Source organism: Manis pentadactyla, chromosome 16 (genome assembly GCF_030020395.1).
Source record: "Manis pentadactyla isolate mManPen7 chromosome 16, mManPen7.hap1, whole genome shotgun sequence".
Taxonomy (NCBI): domain Eukaryota; kingdom Metazoa; phylum Chordata; class Mammalia; order Pholidota; family Manidae; genus Manis; species Manis pentadactyla.
Window position 1 is genome coordinate 38838798 of NC_080034.1, and position 22319 is coordinate 38861116.

General features: G+C 47.8%; 1 protein-coding gene across 6 annotated transcripts in view; it reads right to left on the bottom strand.

Annotated features, from left to right (window-relative positions):
- Positions 1-8987: 8987 nt before the first annotated feature.
- Positions 8988-22319, bottom strand: part of ANKS1A (ankyrin repeat and sterile alpha motif domain containing 1A) — a 296375-nt gene continuing 283043 nt past the window's right edge. For 2 of the 6 annotated variants that reach the window (XM_057494082.1, XM_057494079.1), the window contains 7 exons: positions 21329-21493; positions 19748-19873; positions 19379-19450; positions 19122-19208; positions 15953-16090; positions 14236-14406; positions 13072-13191 (listed from right to left, as the gene is read on the bottom strand). In XM_057494082.1, the coding sequence (XP_057350065.1) occupies positions 13072-13191; positions 14236-14406; positions 15953-16090; positions 19122-19208; positions 19379-19450; positions 19748-19873; positions 21329-21493 (879 nt within the window). Of the gene's footprint in view, positions 11653-11673; positions 12995-13071; positions 13192-14235; positions 14407-15952; positions 16091-19121; positions 19209-19378; positions 19451-19747; positions 19874-21328; positions 21494-22319 lie in introns of those variants that run through there. The other 4 variants (XM_057494081.1, XM_057494080.1, XM_057494084.1 and 1 more) reach the window with 4 other exon arrangements.

Consider the following 22319-nt stretch of genomic DNA (forward strand, 5'->3'; position numbering starts at 1 on the left):
GAAGCCAAGATGCCCAGGTGCTAGCATTACTTTCTGTAAGGGTAAAGCATTTCTCTGAGGGCTCTGAGAACTCTCAGGAATTATCCAAAATGTGAGTATAAGGGCATCTCTGGAAGTCAGAAACTTGTTTTGTTCAGTTCACTTCAGGATTGGGCATGGTTGAGAGAAGTTACTAGAAACCTCATTTCCAGGATGAGGTTCTTCTGAAGGTTTTAAATGATGCAACAAGAAGTCAAGAAATAGTAAGACCCTCCATCTTCCTTTTCTGTTACAAGGTCTGAAGCGGTGTGCAAACTGGGGCTGGATGAAATGGGTGTTGGCTGCTAGCAAGTGTTCTGTTGAGGACGGGGTTCACAGAGCTCGTGGGGTTCCTCTCAAGTGTCCAGAGTTCAGGCTTGGACAGGTAGGTCTGAGCTGACTGACTTGGATCAAGTTTATCCTTGGCCTTGTTGACTAGCTGAGGAAGCTCCTTGTTCGCTCATCTCGAAGCTTAGAACACCCTGTTCCTCCTGACAGGTGGGGCAGCTTCAGCTTCCACCCTTCTCGCGACTTCCGCTCTGGGACTCTAATTGGCAGTTGTAGCTGTGAGCTCCTGGGCATCACAGATGAGGGAGATTCTAGGAGGGATATGGGATTATGGAGATCCAGCATGTCATTCTCAAGCTGACTGTGGCAGACCAGCCCCAACATAGTATGGCTGAAGTAAGGAAAGTGTTCCATTCAGATTTGGCCCTTTTGAAATAATGGAGAAGAGAAAATGGAAATACACTTATGTACTCTTAAGGTAGGTGGAAGAGAAACAGTGTTCTCACCATTTCAGGAGATGGAAGGAGCTAAATATAACACACTTAATCTAGGAAAACAACAGAAAGGGGATTTGAGTTCCATTAGCCCAGGGTCTCCTATTTATTGACTTCCTTTTTACAGAGTAGAACCTGGATGGGTGACACAGCAAGGTCAGTGGTGTGACTTTTACTCTGACCAGAAAAAGGGGAATGTTTAATAAACAGGCTCCTCTAGATGGATTCTCTGATTGGCATTGGTTAATTTGAATTTTTTAAAAAATGCACATTTTGGAAGCCTCATTATCTTACAGGCAGAAAGGGCTCTGAAAGGATTCTTATGAAGAGGACTATATGGTTGGTGGGTACAGACACTGGGCTGACAATAGAATCTTGCTTTGTACTTCATAACTAAAGCTGGAATGGCTGATTTCTTAGAAATTTTGAGTTGGTTTTCTTGTGTTTCCACATGGAGGAATCCTGGGATTCCTGACCTAAAGAAGGAAAGATAGCTGCATTCAATCCTGCCCAATTTAAAATTGTGATAAAGCACACAATATAAAACTTAACTTTAGTGACATTTAGAAACATCCAGTGTTGTGCCACTATCACAATTTCCAGAGCATTTTTATCACCACAAAAGGAAATCCTATACTCATCAATCTGTTGCTTTTCATTCTCCCTCCTGGCCCCTTGTAACCACTAATCTGCTTATTGTTTCATGGATTTTCTGATTCTAGGTAAATGGAGTCATATAGTAGAGGCCTTTTATGACTGTTTTATTAGTATGCTTTTAAGATTCATCTTGCAGCATGTATCAATACTTCATTCTTTTTATAGCTAAATAATATTCCATTATATGAATATACTATATTGTGTCCATTTGTCAGTTGAAGGACATTTGGTTTTTACCTTTTGGCTTTTGTGAATATTGCTACAATGAGTATTTGTGGATTGTACAAGTTTTTGTTTGAACCCTTGTTTTCAATGCTTTAGAGTACATTATACCCAGGAATGGAATTGGTGGGTTGAATGGTAATTGTTTGATTTACTGGGAAACCACTAACCTGTTTTCCACAGTGGCTGCACCATTTTTACATTCCCACCAGCATTGTACAAGGGTTCCAATTTCTTACATTTTCACCAACACTTGTTATTTTCCTTTTTAAACAATTAAAGGCATCTTAGTGGGTGTGACTTGGAATCTCACTGTGGTTTTGATTTGCATGTCCCTAGTGACTAGTGATGCTGAGCAACTTTTCATGTGCTTATTGGACATTTGTGTATCTTTAGAGAAATGTCTGTTTTAGCCCTTTGCCTATTTTTGAATTGGGTTGTTGTTGATTTCTAAGAGTTCTTTATATATTCTGGATAGTAGACCTTTGTCAGATACATGGTTTACAAACATTTTCTCTCATTCTGTGAATAGTCTTTTCATTTTCTTGATAGTGTCCTTTGTGCAAAAGTTTTAATTTTTATGAAGTTCAGCTTATCGGGTTTTCTTTTTATGGATTGCACTTTTGGTGTCAAGGCTCAGAAGTCTTTGCCAAGCCCTAGATCCCAAATATTTTCACCTATGTTTTTTGCTAAAAGTTTTATAGTTTTATGTTTTACATTTAAGTCTGTGGTCCATTTTGAGTTAATTTTTGTATGAGGTGTGAAACTTAGGTTGAGGTACTTTCTTCTCTTTTTGCATATGGATGTCCATTTATTACAGCCTCATTTGTCTAAAGGCTCTCTCTCCTTCAATGAGTGGCTTTGCACCTAGTAAGTTGGGCATATTTGTCTGGGGAGTTCTCTATTCTATTCCATTTATCTATAGGAATGTCTCTCTGCCATATAATGCAGTACTGATTACTGTAGCTATATAATAAGTTCTTGAAATTGGGGAGACTGATTCCTCCCACTTTATTATTTTTTTCAAAGTCTTTTTTTAAAAGCTGTTCTGGTTCCTTTGCCTTGCCATAGACTAATCTACAAAAAAAGGCCTTGTTGGGATTTTGATAGGTATTTCATAAACCTGTGTATTAATTTAGGGAGAATTCACATTTTACTATGTTGATTATTATAATCCATGAATATAATGTATCTCACCAGTTTAGATCTTCATTGAGTTTTTTCATTAACACTGTGTAGATTTCATCATACTATACATGTGGTCCTGAGCATGTATTAGATTTACACTTAAGGATTTCATTTTTTTTTGAGTAATTATAAAGTGGTGTTTTATTTTTGTGATGTCCACATGTTCATTTTTTAGAAATAGATTTGATTTTTATGTGTTTATATCCTGTGACCTTGAACTCACTTATTAATTCTAATAGGTTTTTCTTTTTTTGTAGATTTCTTGGAATTTTCTCCATAGTCAATCATGTAATTTACAAATATGGAGTTTTATTTCTTCTTTTCTAATATGAATGCCTTTTATTTCCTTTTCTTGCCTTAGTGCACTGGTTAGAACTCCCAGCACTTTTAAGACTGGTAGTGGAATTCTTTCCTTGTTTCTTGTCTTATGGGGAAAATATTTGTCTTTCACTATCAAATATAATAATGTTGGTTGTAGGTTTCTGTAGATGCTCTTCATCAAGTTGAAGAAGTTCCGCTCTGTATTAGTTTCCTACTGCTACTGTAACCAAGTGCCACAAATTTAGTGCCTTGAGACAATGTAAGCATATTATCTACATTCAGGATATGAAAAATCCACAGTGGGTCTTATGGGCTATAATTAAGTTGTAGGCAGAGCTTCACGAGACTCTAGGGACATACTAATTTCTTATGGGTGCTATAACAAATTCCCACAAACTGAGTGCTTAACAAAAATAAAAATATACTCTCTTATAGTTCTGGAGGCCAGAAATCAGAAATCAGTTTGATTGAGCTGAAATCAAAGTGTTGGCAGGCTGTATTCCCTCTGGAGGCTCTGTGAGAGAATCTGTTACTTGCCTTTTCCAGCTTCTAGTGGCTGTTGGCAATTCTTGACTTGTGGCCATGTTGCTTCAGACTCTACCTTTGTGGTCAATGGAGGTCACGTGGTTCTCTTATGTGTGTATCTGATCTCCCTCTGACTCTCATAAGGATAGTTGTGATGGGATTTAGGGCCCATCCACATAATCTGGGATAATCTTCCCATCTCAAGATCCTTAATCATGTAGGAAAAGATCACTTTTCCTTACAAGGTGATTGTTATGGTGAATTGAGTCCACCTTCCCCTATCCCCCTTCTAAAATTCATATGTTGAAATCCTAACCCCCAGTGCCTCAGAATATGACTTTATTTGAAAATAAGGTCATTGCAGATGTAATTAGTTAACATGAAGTCACACTGGAGTTGGATGCATCCCTAATCCAGGTCTGACTGGTGTCCTTATGAAAAGACATGTGCTATATAAAGAGAGAGATACATATAGAGGTACAACAATGTAAACACTCAGAGAAAATGCCACCTACAAGTCAAGGGGCATTGGAGGCTACCAGAAGCTGGAAAAAAGATACGGAACAGATTCTCCCTCATAGTCCTCAGAAGGAACCAACGCTACTGCCACTGATTTTGAACTTTTAGCTTTCAAAAAAAAAACAAGTTTGTTTGAGCTACTTAGTTTGTGGTGCTTTGTTATGATCAGACGGAGGCCTTGCCTATGGCAGCTACAAACACAAAGCAGAGGCTTACACCTGTGTGCTTGGCCCACTGGTTCTGACAGTGGAGACAGGCACTGCAGCCGGGAAGCAGGAAACAGCTTTCCTCCCCCGAGGCAGCAGCACCGCTCCCCTGCGACCCCCCAACATCACTCCAAGGGCTGAGCAGCTCCAGAGACTAGAGCTTCTTGACACTAGAGGGTGCCATATACAAATATGAAATGTCAAAGGAATCTGGTTCAACCCAAAATCTCACAAACCCCAGAAAAAGGCCCAAGTGAAACTGAACTCACCAGTCTTCCTAAAAGAGTTTTCAAAATAAAAATCATAAACATGCTCATGGAGGTACAGAAAAATATTCAAGAATTCAAGGATGAATTTAGGATGGAGATTCATTAAGAAACTCCATATCTGAAATGAAACATACAATGGAGGGATTTAAAAGCAGATTAGATGTAGTGGAAGAGAGAGTAAATGTAATAGAAATTAGAGAACAGGACTATAAAGCAACTGAGGCACAGAGACAAAAAAAGGATCTCTAGGAATGAAAGAATACTGAGAGAACAGTGTGACCAATCCAAACGGAACAATATTTGTATTATGGGGGAACCAGAAGAAGAAGACAGAAAGGGATAGAAAGTGTCTTTGAGGAAGTAATTGCTGAAAATGTCCCCAATCTGGGGAAGAAGATAGTCTCTCAGGCCATGGAGGTGCACAGATCTCCCAACATAAGAGACCCAAGGAGGACAACACCAAGACATACAATAATTAAAATGGCAAAGATCAAAGATAAGGACAGACTTTGAAAAGTGGCTAGAGAAAAAAGATCACATAAAAAGGAAAACCCATCAGGTTATCATCAGACTTCTCAACAGAAACCTTACAGGCCAGAAGGGAGTGGTGTGATATATTTAATGCAATGAAACAGAAGGGCCTCAAACTAAGAATACTGTACCTGGTAAGATTATCATTTAAATTCGAAGGAGGGATTAAACAATTTTCAGATAAGCAAAAAGCTGAGAGAATTTACCTCCCACAAGCCACCTCTTCAGTGTATTTTGGAGGGATTGCTATAGATGGAAGTGTTCCTAAGGCTAAATAGCTGTCACCAGGGGAAATAAAACCACAGTAAACAAAGTAGAACAATTAATTACTAAGCAAATGCAAAATCAAATCAACTACCCCCAAAGTCAATCAAGGAATAGACAAAGAGTACAGAATATGATACCTAATATATAAAGAACGGAGGTGGAAGAAAAGAGGAGAAAAAAAAAGAACCTTTAGCTTGTGTTTGTAATACCAGGGATGTAATACCAGGGATGTAATAACTAAGGGAGTTAAGTTAGACTGTTAGATAGTATGGGAATTACCCTTGAACCTTTGGCAACCACGAATCTAAAGCCTGCAATGGCAATAACCACATACCTATCGATAATCACCCTAACTGTAAATGGTCTGAGTGCACCAATCAAAAGACATAAGAGTCACTGAATAGATTAAAAAACAAGACCCGTCTATATGCTGCCTACAAGAGACTCACTTTAAACCCAAAGACATACACAGACTGAAAGTAAAGGGATGGAAAAAGACATTTCATGCAACTAAGAGGGAGAAAAAAGCAGGAGTTGCAGTACTTGTATCAGACAAAATAGACTTAAAAACAAAAAAGTAACAAGAGGCAAAGAAGGACATTATGTAATGATAAAGGGGTCAGTTCAACAAGATGATATAACCATTATAAATATATATGCACCCAACACAGGAGCACCTACATATGTGAAACAAATACTAACAGAATTAAAGGGGGAAATAGAATGCAATGCATTCATTTTAGAAGACTTCAACACACCACTCTCTCCAAAGGACAGATTAACCAGACAGAAAATGAGACAGAGGCACTGAACAACATATTAGAACAGATGGACCTTACAGACATCTACAGACTCCATCCAAAATCAACAGGATACACATTCTTCTCAAGTGCACATGGAACATTTTCAAGAATAGATCATATACTAGGCCACAAAAAGAGCCTCAGTAAATTAAAAAAGACTGAATTTGTATGAACCAGCTTCTCAGACCACAAAGGTATGAAACCAGAAATAAATTATACAAAATGAAAAAGCCCACAAACACATGGAGGCTTAATAACATTGCTCCTAAATAATCAATGGATTAATGACCAAATAAAAACAGATCAGAAATGACTGATTTTTAAATAGTTGAATAACCTTTAAAAATGGATTCAGTTTTGTAATTGGAAAGACCTTTCTCATATCAAGGTTATGGGGCAGAAGCGTCTCCCTTTTTCTTCTAGCTTTGATGTTTATTTTTTTAGCATTTAAATATGTGAGCCATCTGGAATTTACTTTGGTTTAAGTAGGAATAAGAATCTCCTTGCACTGTTACCACCACCCCCTTACCAGTTGTCCCAGCTCCATCTACTGGATAATAAATATTTTGTGGTAAAGAAATTTTTACTTGGTAAGTGCTTGTTTATAATAGTGTTCCTAACAGCTCAGTCCTGAAAAAACAGCGGTCAGACCTGTTCTCCTTGGGTGTTAGCTGATGAACTGGTGCTGTGTGAGCCACACAAGTTTGAATTCCATGACATGCTGGGAGACCTGCCTGTCCCCATGTGCTACGATTCAGGTGGGACCTGATGCCCTTTAGATGTAGGAAGCCAGAGGCAGCCAAGGCTGACAGGAACAAAGTGCTTGTTTGCAAAATTCTGCCTCTTCAGTCTGGTCACTGCGAAAGGGTGATTTCTGTCAGCCTACAGTAGTAATGCCTCAGCTACCTGGGTTCCTGGATCACAGAATAACTGTGAAGGGGACACTGGTGAGGATGAGAGGGAGCATAACAGAAATGGGCCCTTGACTAGGGGACAGGAGTGCAGGGAAGATGCCTGTGAGGTCGTCACGCTGCATTCTAAGACATGAGACCAGAAGGCAGCGCTTGACTCCTGGTAGCTTTCTGCCTCCAGGTCCTGCAGAGACCTACGGACTAGCAGATGTCAGGAGGGGGAAAGGCGAGGTGTGGAGATGGGCTGGACGGATGCAGTCCTGTTGGGAGTGTCCCTTCCACTCCTTTGAGACTGCCCCCGCCCACTCCTCCTCCTGGTCCTTCCATTCTCCCTTTTCTGGTCAACTCTGGTTCTCATTTGGCCAGGCAGAACATGCCTGTGGCTCAGAATGGCAGGTCCAGGTGCCCAGCGTGAAATGGTCTGTCTCCCTACTCACCCGGCCACCAAGGCACAATCAGCATTGTGGTCCTCAGTTGGGCAGCATGAGTGAGTCACATGTAAGGTTTATGAGTGATGCCAAAAGGGACTCTGACAGTGGCCGTGTGTCCTGGTACCCTGTTCCAGAGGAACTGTGATGCTAAGTATGACCAGACTCTTCTCTTCTAGCTGTAAGGTTTCTTCTACCTACGAAAGACTGCCAAAGTCAGAGAGCAAAGGGGTGTGAGGATGATGAACCCCTTAGTCTGGAAAGGCTCCATGACTGGACTTAAAACTCTACTTTCCCAATTTCAATGCAATTTGGTCTAAGAAGCTGTAATTGTGTTTTGGTCCTCTCTGCCATGAGCCAGCCAGGTTAAGAGAAAATCGTTTCCCTATTCTTGGCCTTGTTTTCTTCTCAAATATAATTGGGCATTAGATTAGATCAGTGATTTTCTCTTTTAAAGCCCTTTGACAAATAGAATGTTTCCCAGAAATTCATGAGTAAGAGTGCTCAGTGCTAGCAGGTGTGGGGCCAGGAGCTCTGAGGCCAACTTGAAGCCACTGCACTAGATGGTCTCTAAGGTCCTCTTCAGCTGGCCTAGGCAGGAGTTTTAACCTATCTGAGCCTGTTTCTTTATAAGTAGAGACAATAATACCCAGAAAGTGTGAGGGCTAAGAAGATGGTTGCCTATACAGGTGTGAGCAGGGTTTGGAACACAGGGGTTCAGTCAGTGAGAGGGCCATTAGTGTCATCCGTGCCTTCCCGAACCCTCCCCTTTAAATGCCAGCCCAGGCACCACCCCTACCTTCCCTGCCACCTAGCTCTAGGAGTTCCCCATCCCTCTGACTCCCCACAGTCCTGGGGCTGTCTTGGGGGGCTCACAGTGTTGCTCTGGGCCAGTAGCTAGCGTGTATGTCTGAAACAACCTCCGCAATCAAACTAAGTTCCTAAAGGGAGACATTTTCCTACCACAGCTCTTGATCCTCCACACTGCCTTATACACACATATTCAATAAATGTCTGTGGGTGACCAGCCCAGATGAGGATATGGAGGAGCTACAGCCATAACCAGAAATGTGGCCCTTAATTAGTATTCAGATGTTCCAAATGAGGGAAGGTGAATCACAGGGCCCTTGCAACTAAATGGGCTTAACCTTAACTGACAATCCCTAGCAAGCTTCCTGTTGAAGAGTGACAAATTCAATGACAGAGCAAATTCCCAAGTTCATTCCAGCCAAACAGAGCAGGATCCTCATCACTGACCTGGCCAGCATCTAGCCTGTGCCTGCACTCCTGCCAGAAAATAAGACACTTTCCAAATCAAAGACTCCAAAAAGTAAGGCTGGTTTCATGTTGCTTCTCATTTATTAATTCAGTGTGTTCTAAGTTGCACAGTTATGAAAGTAACAAAACCAAAGCTGGAAGCCCAAGAATATTTACACTCTCTCTCATGTAGTGAGGTCAGTCTATGGTGTTGCACACATTGGTTATACTTGGTACTACAAGATGTAATTCAGACCAAATCAGACAGATTAACAATTGTATGTACAGTAAAATAAGAGGGAATTCATTCAAGTATCAAAATACAGAGACAAGGATTAAATAACATTTCATTACAATTCAGTCCCACTGCCACACCATTAGCAGCAACACTTTTGTGAACTGCATCTCCTGACATTCTGCAGGCCTGGGCATCTCGAAAACTGAGGTCAGCCAGCTTTCTAACATCCTGACAGCTCCAACTGTGCTAGCTGCCTGCTCAACTAGAGGCTTCTCAAGGAACCCCCATCTGGAACCTGATGCTACAGGCCTAGGGGCAGGGGGCAATGGCAGAGCCCGTCACGAGGAAGTCCTGCTGCTCAGAGAAGCTGGCAAGCAGAAAGCCCATGGCCAGTGGCAGGTACTGACCCCATTTCAAGTCCCACCTAATCAGTCTCCTGCCCAGTTCAGGAACACGGTGACAGGATTTGCCACATTGTCTGACCTGTGCTCAGAAGCAGGGGCTTTTCCACTTGAAGCCTGTCCTTAAAGTTACACTATTCCTTTGTATGGAAGGGAGAGTACCTGCCCCGAAGAGGAGCAAAGGAGAAAGAAAGCCCCAGTCCCTTCCTTTCTTGACGACTCAGAAATAAGCCAATCTCAAAACAAAACCCAGGGCCAGGGCAGATGAGGCAAAGCTTTCCCATATGAAAACACCCTGAATAAATAAAGACATAGCAGCTTCAAGGGGAGGAAACACCTATATATGATTAAGACAAACACAAAATGACAGCGTGAGGAGCTCGTCGTAGTGTCTACCCAGTTTTCTTTTTGGATCTACCATCTACCAAGAGAGGCCTACTCGGGTAAGACCCGGCCTTCCTCAGGAGGACAGCGCCGGTGCTGCACTGCACAGGGTGCCTGGTCAATTCTGAGAAATTGGGGGCTGAATACTGCATGGTGGGAGCTGACTAGAAGCCTCACTGGTCCTGGAAGCAGGAAGTGAAGTCAAACTTTCAGGTGTCAAGGCCCTTGTTTAGTACTGCTAAGTGGACAGTAACTTGCCCCTACTCCAGAGGGGAAGTGACCCCTAGGGCCTATGATGCCAGCTGGATAGCTCAGCAAAGAGGAGCCCCACAGGGCCCAGCCTCCAGCTTTCAATTTCTGGCCAACCGTAGGGGTTGTGAATGTGCCCAAGAACACTCCCCCTACATATAACAGAAGTACCGCTGAAGCCTGGCATAATGCTGCTGGGACCAGACTGCCCTGTGCCAGCCAAGCTTGCAGGCTGTGGGATTACCCATGGCGGAAAGGCTCCTTTCTGCTCCCTACTCCGGCTCTGCCTCTCGGCCTCACAGGAATCAACTCCTCTGTTTCTACTGTACTCCAAGAAGAGGGAACACAGTTAAAAAGTGAAGCAATTTAAGTGACAGTGGTGCACTAGGACGCCAGCCTGCCCTGAAGGCCATGTCGTGGGAAAATCAAATTGACTGTTGCCTTATTTAGCCTCCTATAAACTTGGAGCCAGGAAAGAGCCCAGCAGCTGGAAATACAACAGTCAAACCAATAATTCAGAGTATCAAAGTGAGTCCTATCAAAGTGAGCCCTGATTAGACAGATCACAAGTTGGCAGGTAGCAGTCTTAGTGGACCTACCCATTAATGCCCAAAACAAAGCTGCTTTTTCTCCTGACTTGACTCAGGCAGTCTGAGGTCGCCAGAGAGCTCGTAGGCCAGGCAGCCCAGGGCAGGGCTCTGACTACCACCAGGTCAGAGACTGAGCAGCGGCCCAGAGCTCCAGCACTGGCTCAGACTTCATGGCACCAGGGGCTGCTTGGTCATCTCCATTTGGCCCCTGGGCCTTCACATTTGGAACGAAGAAACGGACCAGAGGCCTCTGCCTTTCCCAGGTGTCTCTCAAGCTGTGCTGACAGCAGGGGCTGTGTCCACCTCTCGACGGGGACAAGAAGCTGTGCAGTTCATGAGAACAGCAGCTAATGTGTGGGTTTGAAAAGCAGACTGACTAATAACCTACTCAGTGCTGTCCCTCGTGTGGCTGCTTTCAGTTCTCATAGGCCACTGCCTTTTCTTCAGACCTACCAGCCCATGTCAGGACCCCATCCTCAGGACAGAGGGCTGGAGAGACTGGCCTTTTGGCCAGTCTCAGGATCCCCGTGCTGACCCTACAGCCGTTCGTCTAAAGATTGCCAGTTTAACCTAGAGGTTTGAGCCAAGTGTTAAAAGTCCATTTTATAAAAATGTGTTTTTCTATTAAAAATGTGTTCTGGACAAGTCACTTCTTGACTCTCTAGAGCTCAGTTTCATCAGCTAGAGGCCTGGAGCACAGCCAGGGCAGGGCTTGCTCTGTAAGCCCTGGTGGTGGCAGGCCCAGGCCAGGCAGCCCAGAGGAGCTCCTACAGGCAGAGGTGGGGCCTGGATCTTCAGAGCTGCGGATGAGACGCTGGCGGCAGCGATGGGAGCCTGCGCTCCCCACGTCTGTTTCCGCAGCATGTTTGGTTCCTCAGTGGCTCAGCTTGGCAGAAGCAAACATAACAGGGGGGGGGGGAAAGGGTTAACCAAAGGGGCCTGCACAAGATGGAGGAAGCGGAAAAACAAGTGGGGGAGCAGAACAGAAGGTCCCTCACAGCCCGCTGCCACCTTGGGCTCAGTGCATCTGTCCGGGAAGGCACAGGACAGGCAGCAGGCAGGAGGCCCACCCTGCTTTAGCCGCTTGGGCTTCAACTCTAGAACTGCTGTAACTTACTGGCTTTCCCACTGGACGAGGCTGTGTCTGGCCAGCTTCCTACTGGAACCACTGCTTTCCTGTCTCCTGCTGTCTAAGCTGATTTGCCCACACCAGAGAATGTGGGCATCTTCCAAGCCTCAACTCCACAACCCAGCTTCTGAACTGCCTGGAGGACATGAACTGCACAGCCTCCTCTTAGAGGCATCAAGAGGCTGGGGGCGGTAGACCAGGGGGGCTGGGTAACGGCTATCTGACCCCCACACTGTGGAGAAGTGTCAGCTCCTGGACGACAAGGGGCGTTGTTCAGTCCAGGCCCCTGTCCTCGAGCAGCTCTGTTCTGTGAGGGGAAAAGGTGCTGTATGTGTGCAGGGCACAGGCCTCCCTCTTGCTGGGTTCTACAGAAAGGCCTTCCTCCTCAGTGAGCTAGACTCCAGAGCCAGTCTTGTGACTCACTGGCGAAGATGTGAGGGGCCGACCACATCCATGCCATCCCAGTCCTTGGAGTGGAAGACCCATCGGGACCAAGAAGCCTGCTGAGGGAAGCCAGCCTAAGGGTGTTTAGGTGCTCAGAGCCCTGTGCTCTGGAATCAGGTCTATGCCAGGGGCCTGGCATGGGCTTTGGGCCCTCACAGAAAGCTCAGGGTCTCACAGGGGGAGGCCAGCACCTTAGAGCACAGGAGCAAGGGACAGGGCTGCAGGCCAGCTGAGAACAGACTGCAGGGGAATTCTGGCACCAGATGGTCACAGTGGTTGGTAGTGTAGGGAAAGGTGGTTAGCTCTTGGCAGCGGCACCCAGCTGTGGCTCTGCGCAGAAGAGAGGATGGTGGACAGAGCCGGCCCGCTCAGAGGGAGTGGTCACTGGTGCTGCCTGGACTCTGCTCAAGGATTGCCCCCCCTCAGGATTCATAGTGCCTGCCCGCTGAGGCTTCCTGGGTGCAATGGGGCCCCCTTAGACTTCCTGGTGCCCACTGCAAAGGCAGTCCTGCCCACCCCCCCTCCCAAGCTGCACTCGCCCAGGGGGGAGTTCACAGTGTCCGGTGGTGGTAGGTACAAGCTGGGAATGTGCAGTGTCTAGAGCTGCTGCCCAGGAGAGCAGGTCCCGAGGGGGTTGGGGCCTTGGCGTCAGCAGCTGGAAGGAGAGTTGAGAACAGCAAAAAGATCGGATGGCAAGGCACAGTGAGACTAGTGGAGACAGGGAGTGGGTGGTTAGAAGATAGTGGTCTCATACTTGGTGCTGAGGCTCCGCTTAGAGTCTGGTTTGGGGTCCACAATCCAGGAGACGCTGGCATGGGACTGGGCATCTGAATCCATGTCGGGTGGGTCCAACTGCCAAGGAAGAAGGGTGAAGAGTCAGAGAGAGAGAGGTGCTGTGCCTTGGCCAAGGGCAACAGGGCCCAGCTGCCCCTTCCACACCCCGAGGCCATGGCTGCTCTCACGTCTGCATGAGGGGCATGATGCACAGACCTTGTTCTCTTCAGCTGAGGTGCAAGCTCCCTGGGGGTGGGATGGAGTGTGGCAGAAGTGACACCTTCCCTGGAGCACCATGGGAAGGTCACCTCTAGACCTCACCAGGGTCAACTTCTCCCAGGAATCCTTAGGGTTGCTCTAAGGAGCCTTGCCCTACCTGAACATCATGTTCTAAGCCCCAAATCTGTTCACAGTGGCAGGAAGGGGTAAGGGTTTGGAAACTCCAAGCCTCAGGTCCCTTTGCAGGGTCAGAGAGCGCACCCTCGGCAAGACCACAGCAGGCACCCCAGACCTCTGGAGAGAGGTCACACGGCAGAGGACAGAGGGCTAAAGCACAGACAGGGACAGCAGGAGGGCCGCTCAGGAAAGAACGTCACGCAGGCAGAGCGGGAGGCCACTGGAGTCTCAGAAAGCTCACGGTCATTTCGGGGACTGACACATAGACAGCAGGAGATGTAAAGACCTTGACTCCAGGACTAACAGACGGCAGCGGTAGGTAGGAAGGACGATGGGTGGTGCAGGTGTGACAGTAACAACAGCGACTATCGGGGGGCAGCAGCACCTGGGGTGCGGAGCAAAGCAGACACAGACAGGGGGTGCTGTTACTGGGGGCTCACCCATGGGCCATGTTGTCTGCAGCCCCACTGTGTCTGGGCCCTGGCAAGGGAGCAGGCAGGAAGCCCAGGGGTGGATAGCTGCCCACCTTATGTTAAAGAGGCTGCTGCTGCCTTCCTGGCAGAGAACAGGGACCTCACCCTCACGGTGGGCACCTAATTAATGGGCCATTTCCTGAGGGGCCAGCTGTCTGAGAGTGAGAAGCCCCTCCTCGTGCCTGACTCCACCCCAAGCCCTCAAATCCCGGGGCCAGTGGGGTGGGGAGTCTTGGTGACTGGGGCCACGTACCGCTGACTTCCTCATGCCCACCCGAGGCTTAGGCACGGGTTTGGAAGATTTTGTTTCAATCATCTCAGCTGCAGAGGCCCCGGTGGGCCTGGACTTCTGGGCCTGCAGAGCTAGCTGATAGGCCACCTCAAACGCCTGCCCCAGAGTCAGGATAATCTCGTAGGTCAGATTCTGGGAGGAAATGGCAAAGTTTAAGCAGGTAAGACTGAGAAGCTGCTCATCCCTTTTCTCTAACACCTGTCCTACACCTGTCCTGGCCTCAGAGCCTGAGCAGCACGTGAAGAGGTAACGAGCCTATTGTGCTGAACATGTGTTGAGAACACAAATTTGTCCCAAGGTGATCTATACATTAGGGAACAATCTGAGCATAACATACATTTGTGATTCCGCATGCATGACTCCATCGGAGACAAACACTAGGTGAAGGCACAGAATGCACCCAGCCAGCCCAGCTCGCCTGGGAACACACAAAACGTGCCTGTGTCAGGATGACACTGAGCCACACTGCCCAGCCCTGGTGGCTCAGCTTCCCGCTGGACCCAAGCACCTCGCCAGGGCTCAGCTGCAGCCCCTCCCAGGGCCACCTGGCTGCTGCCCTGCAGCTCACCCTCGGCCTCATCCTCCGACTGAACTGCTGCTCTTCTCTCTCTGTCTAGCCCCCTTTTGTCCTCTTGCTTGGGCATGCAGGCTGGCAGGAGGGCAGGCACACACTTCCACATATCATCTTGCAGTCTTCCTCAGGTAGAGTGTCACATTTACTGTAGTATGTATGTATTTCTTAACACTTAATGAATAAATGTGCTAGTGTCTAAATGTGTCACTGACTGTTTCTGAGTGTTGTGCCCCTTTCCCCCATAACCCTGGTTTCACTGTGTAATCTCACACCATTCAGTGATCCTGAGGAACACGAGTGTCGTGTTAGAGCATAACTGACTACTCGGAGAATGTAAGCTACACAGAAAAGTCCAGAAATTACAGGTACTGGGTGGATTACCTCATTTAATCTTCAAAACAACCCTTTGAGGTTGGTGCCATTACATCCACTTTACAGATGAGCTGCTGGGAGAAGTGATGGTTCTAAGATCACACAGCTAGCAAGTGGCAGAGCCAGGACTCTGCACCTGAGCAAGCACTGAGGTCCTGGGGCTGGGAATGCATGAACCATCTGTGTTCCAGAAGCCACCAGAGGTTTGGGAATTAGTTACTCTCCCTAAGGGCAATAGGGGCCTGGACACAAGTCAGTGGGTGAGGAGAGGGCCTGGGCCCTTGTCTCAGGGTAGAGGGAGTCTCTGCTGCACTCCTGTCCCTGGGGGCAGCCTGTACCAATGGCTGCCCTCAGCCCCACAGCACCAGAGCCCAGCCTGAGAAGAAACTGCCAGGAGAGCACCGTTGCCCGCAAGAGGGAGGAAGAGGGCACGGCAGGAAGGCTGCTCAGCTGGAGGGCTGGGGAATTAGGGTGGTGAGTTGACAAACAGTCCAGGGGAGACAGAGGCCTTGGCTGACCTAAGAAACACTTGGCTCAAGAAGCAGGAAGCCTGTCATGAGAACCCTGGATAAGCCACCTTTCTCTGCTTCTGTCTCATTACTGTAAAGGGGACTGGACTAGACTAGAAAGCTGCTGAGGCTCCAGGAAACAAAGTGCCTGGCGCAGGTGCTGGTATAGCACTGAGCTGAGGCTGCCTTGACGTAGTCCCTCCGGCTGTAGGGCCCTACCCACCACGTCCACCGTGCTGAAGACATGGCAATAGTGGTGGCTGGTCTGCAGGTCCTTGGTGATGTAGGCAAAGGTACAGAGGTCCTCTGGGTCCTGGGCGGCACAGGAAATGTTCCGGATCTCATGCTCTGCGATGACATTCTGCCAGGAAAGGAGGGCTGGGATCCTCAGCTCCCTGAGGCCACGCCTCTCCCCACCTAGGACATTAACCCAATACCACTACTGCTCCCTGCTTTTGTTGGGTTGGGGTAGGGGGCAGTGTCTAGCCTCACCAAATTTAGTTTTCGGGTCTCCACCTTTGACCACAGCAACTGAGGGAGTAAAATGCTCACATCCCACTGCAGCTCCCAGCCCCTTCTGCCTTCTGGGTAATTGGGAGGTGGGGTACCAAGTGTAAGGTGTACAAGGAGCCGTTTGCTCACTAAAGGGTTTGCACCATTAAGAGCCTGAGAATGGGGAGGTGGGGCCGACAGCCCATGCTGAGGAAGGTAAGCTGTGGCTGTCACTAGAGCAGGGTCCTGGGATCAGGTTAAGTGGCAACTGAGAGTCATGCACCACACTGGGTGGTGGGAATGACGAGGAATAAAAAGGGCTGGGGACCCCACAGAAATACAAAGAATTATTAGAGAATATGCTAACAAGCTGGAAAACCTAGAAGAAATGGACAACTTCCTAGAAAAATACAACCTTTCAAGACTGACCAAGGAAGAAACAGAAAATCTAAACAGACCAATTAACAGCAAAGAAATTGAATTGGTAATCAAAAAACTATCAAAGAGCAAAACTCCCGGGCAAGATGGATTTACCGTGGAGTTTTATCAGACATACAGAGAAGACATAATACCCATTCTCCTTAAAGTTTTCCAAAAAATAGAAGAAGAGGGAATACTTCCAGACTCATTCTATGAAGCCAGCACCACTCTAATACCAAAACCAGGCAAAGATCCCACCAAAAAAAGAAAATTACAGACCAATATCCCTGATGAACATAGATATCACTATTTGCAGATGACATGATATTGTACATAAAAAACCCTAAAGACTCCACTCCAAAACTACTAGAACTGATATCAGAATACAGAAAAGTTGCAGGATACAAAATTAATGCACAGAAATCTGAGGCTTTCCTATACACTAACAATGAACTAATAGAGAAACCAGGAAAACAATTCCATTCACAATTGCATAAAAAAGAATAAAACACCTAGGAATAAACCTAACCAACGAAGTGAAAGACCTATACCCTGAAAACTACAAGACACTCTTAAGAGAAATTAAAGAGAACACTAACAAATGGAAACTCATCCCATGCTCTTGGCTAGGAAGAATTAATATTGTCAAAATGGCCATCCTGCCTAAAGCAATCTACAGATTTAATGCAATCCCTATCAAATTACCAACAGCATTCTTCAATGAACTGGAACAAATAGTTCTAAAATTCATATGGAACCACCAAAGACCCCAAGTAGCCAAAGCAATCCTGAGAAGGAAGAATAAAGTGGGAAGGATCTTGCTTCCCAACTCAAGCTCTACTACAAAGCCACAGTAATCAAGACAATTTGGTACTAGCACAAGAACAGAGCCACAGACCAGTGGAACAGAATAGGTTCTCCAAACATTAACCCAAACATGTATGCTCAATTAATATATGATAAAGGAGCCAGGGACATACAGTGGGGAAATGACAGCCTCTTCAACAGCTGGTGTTGGCAAAACTGGACAGTTACATGTAAGAGAATGAAACTGGATCATGTCTAACCCCATACACAAAAGTAAATTCGAAATGGATCAAAGACCTGAATGTAAGCCATGAAACCATAAAACTCTTCGGAAAAAACATGGGCAAAAATCTCATGGACATAAACATGAGCGACTTCTTCATGAACATATCTCCCCGGGCAAGAGAAACAAAAGCAAAAATGAACAAGTGGGACTATATCAAGCTGAAAAGCTTCTGTATAGCAAACACCACCAATAGAACAAAAACGCATCCTACAGTATGGGAGAATATATTCATAAGTGACAGATCCGATAAAGGGTTGACATCCAAAATATATAAAGAGCTCACGCACCTCAACAAACAAAAAGCAAACAATTCAATTAAAAAATGGGCAGTGGAGCTGAACAGACAGTTCTCCAAAGAAGAAATTCAGATGGCCAACAGACACATTAAAAATGCTCCACATTGCTAGTCATCAGAGAAATGCAAATTAAAACCACAATGAGATATTACCTCACACCAGTAAGGATCGCCACCATCCAAAAGACAAACAACGACAAATGTTGGCGAGGTTGTGGAGAAAGGAGAACCCTCCTACACTGCTGGTGGGAATGTCAATTAGTTCAACCATTGTGGAAAGCAGTATGGAGGTTCCTCAGAATGCTCAAAATAGAAATACCATTTGACCCAGGAATTCCACTTCTAGGAATTTATCCTAAGAATGCAGTAGCCCAGTTCGAAAAAGACAGATGCACCCCTATGTTTATTGCAGCACTATTTACAATAGCCAAGAAATGGAAGCAACCTAAGTGTCCATCAGTAGATGAATGGATAAAGAAGAGGTGGTACATACATACAATGGAATATTACTCAGCCATAAGAAGAAAACAAATCCTACCATTTGCCACAACATGGATGGAGCTAGAGGGTATTATGCTCAGTGAAATAAGCCAGGCGGAGAAAGACAAGTATCAAATGATTTCACTCATATGTGGAGTATAGAATAAAGAAAAACTGAAGGAACTAAACAGCAGCAGAATCACAGAACCCAAGGAAGGACTAACAGTTACCAAAGGGAAAGGAAAGGGACTGGAGAAGATGGGTGGGAAGGGAGGGAGAAGCGGGGGGAAGAAGAAAGGGGGCATTACGATTAGCATGTATAATGTGGGGGGGGGCACGGGGAGGGCTCTGCAACACAGAGAAGACAAGCAGTCATTTTACAGCATCTCACTGCACTGATGGTCAGTGACTAATGGGGTGGGGGGGGACTTGGTGAAGGGGGGAGCCTAGTAAACAAAATGTTCCTCATCAAATTGTAGATTAATGATACCAAAAAAAAAAAAAAAAAAAAAAAAATGGGCTGGGGACACTCTAGGGAAGACACCCAGCTGGCAGCAGTTGAGGGATGGGGAGATGGGTCCTCTCCGGCCAACATGCTTGTGAGAAGCACACCTTGTTCGAGGCATCGATGAATTTGACACCTTTGTAAGTGATGGACAGGATGATGGTAGGGACCTTCTTCATGTGCTCAGTGGATTTCTATAGGAAACAAGGAGTGGCCTTTGGGTGCCCCTTCTCCAGGCAAAGCCCCTTGGGTCCCCCAGCCCCCAGCCTCCCCGTTGTTCCGCACATGGCAGCACCCAGGCGGCTGCCGCTGGTGCCCCATTTGATGCCTTCCATCCTAGCCAGCCCCACACTGGACAACCTACCCGCATCTTGGCACAGGCATCCTGTGTGGATTCTGTCCCTCGAAGATCTTTGATCAACATGGAGCCCAGGTACTGTGGGAATGAGCATTGGCTGGGCTTAGGAAGTCCTGCGTCACCACCAAGGGGCGACCCAGCCAATTTGGGACCACAGTCAGGTGCTTCCCTCTCCCAATAGCTCCCTCCCCATCCTGGCCAGGGTCCCTTTTCCTCTCTGGCTAAACCCACCCAGAGCCCTGGCCACCCTCCACCCTGCCTGCCCCCAGATACTCGGACCATCTGAGGAGGAGAAAAGAGCGTTAGCCCCAGGCCTGGCCAGGAGGGGCAGGGAGCAGGGAGGCTGGCCAGGCTGGGAGCACAGGTGCAACTCACGTTGGCTTCGTAACCACAGGACTCGAAGATGAGCTTCTCTGGCTGGTGTTGCCAACTCTGCACAGGGGCATAGGGGGCGGCCAGGCTTGGGGGCCGAAGGGTCAGCTTGGCCTCACGGTGCTCTTCCTGCAGAACATGTGGAATCACTGCTCTGCTTGCCCACTCCAGTGTTCTCACAGGCTCCCTGCCAGGCCCAGCACACCCAAGGGGGAAGAAGCCAGCTACCTCCAAGGAGTTCAAAGGTCAGGTGGAGAGGCAGGAGGCAGCCAGCAATTCAAATGCACTGGGGCAGAGGCGAGGCCTATCTATGCCAGAGAAAAGGTTGGAGAAGCAGGGACATGAGCCACCTGAGATGGACTCATTGGGAAGGCTCCATGGTGTCTGAGATGTCTTAATGAGGATGGGAAAGGACTAAAATTGTGAGGAGAAAACAGCCTGTGTGGGAAGGCACAGAGGACAGGGAGCAGGAACCATTAATAGCCCTGGAAGCCCCGTCTCCAGGTCAAGGCCCCTGGGCCGAATGCTAGGGTGGGAAGTTTCCATGGCTAGGGATGCATCCTGTAGTGATCCTCGAGGCAGACGCTGGGGCGGGGGATGAGACGGTAGGGGGCTGCTTCAAGCCATGTTTGAGCAGATGGGATCCTTGACTAGGGCACTAGTAGGAATGGGGAGGGGGGAAAGATTCAGGTCATATCTATGACTTCCATTCCTAGCAAGGTGCAAAAGTCTCTCGTATGGAGCCATTACAACCGCTAGACAACACGCTTGGTAAATCTTGTCAAATTCATGGCTTTGCTTCTGGAAAGGTGAGGAAAACCCCCAGAGGTCAGAAATGAGAAGTGTGAGTCAAGAAAAAAAAGGGTGAACCTGACGTTCACCCTGGGGGGCTGGAGGACACCTGTCAATCTTACGTCTAATGGGCCAAGCTGGGGAACAAGAGACAAAGCCTGGAATCTGCGCAAGACAGGAGGTAGGACAGGCAAGTCTTGAATAAACCTGGGAGCCCTGAAAGCAATACCCTGAATGGGTGAGCTAGGAATGGGTAATGGGCCTACCCAGGCCAAGGGCCCAGCAGAGGCTGGTGTGCATGAGGGTGATGGCACTGAATGTGGGTGGCAGCTGCGCCCACCACTGGGCTATCAAAATGGGGCTGGAAAAACTGTGTCTGATCTGGGCTGCAGTTTGCTGGGCAGGTGGGGCAGCAGGGTGTGGAGATGCAGGAGAGAGAAAGCAGCTCTGCAATAGATGGGTAAGGGAGGAATGGGTTGAGATGGGGAGAAACTGAGAGGCTGCATGGTAAGAGACTGTCCTCAAAGAGGAGCCTCCTTCCTCCTGAGCATGGCAGTCCAGGCCACATGAGACACAGGAGGCCCGAGCAGTGACAGCAGAAGTGAGTCATGTGGTCACGGCACCAGGGGCGCGGGGCTGGGTGCCTGGCACCGGTGAGGAGGCGAGGAGGCTGCTGTCTCCCTCCCATGGCTGAGGCTGGCAAGGACTCAGGGCAGGGCAAGGGTCTGGGAGGCCCTGCCCTGCCCAGAGGAATGAGGGGAGCCCCCGTCTGCAGACCCCCTCCTGCCCCACCTGGATTCTGAAGCGTTCCGCCCGAGAAGGAGCCGCAGGGTCATGAAGACTGTCCTGCCGCCTCCTGCCCATGTCCCCAGGAGGTAGCAACAGGTCAGCGGACTGTCCAGCGCAGGATTCGTTCTGGCTCAGGGGGGACGATGTCTGGGAGAGTAAGTCTTGGCACTGTAGTGGGGAGAAACCCAGGTGAAACTTGGAACTCATCAGGCCAGGCCCTGTGTTGTGGTCATCAGCCAGTCCTGGGCTGGTATAGGCAGATGTCAGTGAGAACCAGCACAGTGCCAAGGAGGTGCCAAGAGAATGGCATGCTGGGCCAGGAGCCTGGGGGGAGACGGCTACTGGGCCAGCCTGGGAACAATCAAAGCAACCGGATTCGTCCTGGAGCCAGGAAGCCCGGACAACCCAGTCCTGCAGGCCAGCAGCCCCCATGGCGTCCCTGGTTCACTTGTACTCTCTGTGGCCGGGGGCCTTACAGGAAGAGAGGTGGTTTCAGGGCTGGGAAGCCGATTTCAAACGTACCAAAGATAATATCATGGTCACATCCAGACATGCTCTCTGGGGCATGTGAACAACCCAAAGCTCTTTCCTGAGAAAACACAGCGCCGCCTGTCGGCACGCTGAGGCGCTGCCTCACAGAATACAGATCAGTCTCCTCAGTTTTCATATTGGGATGTCAGCTGCATGGTTCTCAGGACCAGTCTGGACCTCAGCCTCATGCAAAAATAGGACAAAGTAATGGCCACTTTCCGAGGCTGCTGCTCGTACAGGGGCTGAGGCACAGGGGGCCCTGTAGGGGCCCAGCCCTCAAGGGCTCGTTCCTGCCCGTGGGTGGCTCGCTCAGCCTCCCAGGTGTGGGGCAGAGCTCATCCTGGGCCTTGGGCTCGCAGAGGCTGACCCGCTTTGCAGGCAGGGATCACATGACTCCAGCATCTGTGAGGTTCTCTTACCCACTCACTCCGCAGGGATTTTACTTCGGGCGAGGTGGGGGGGC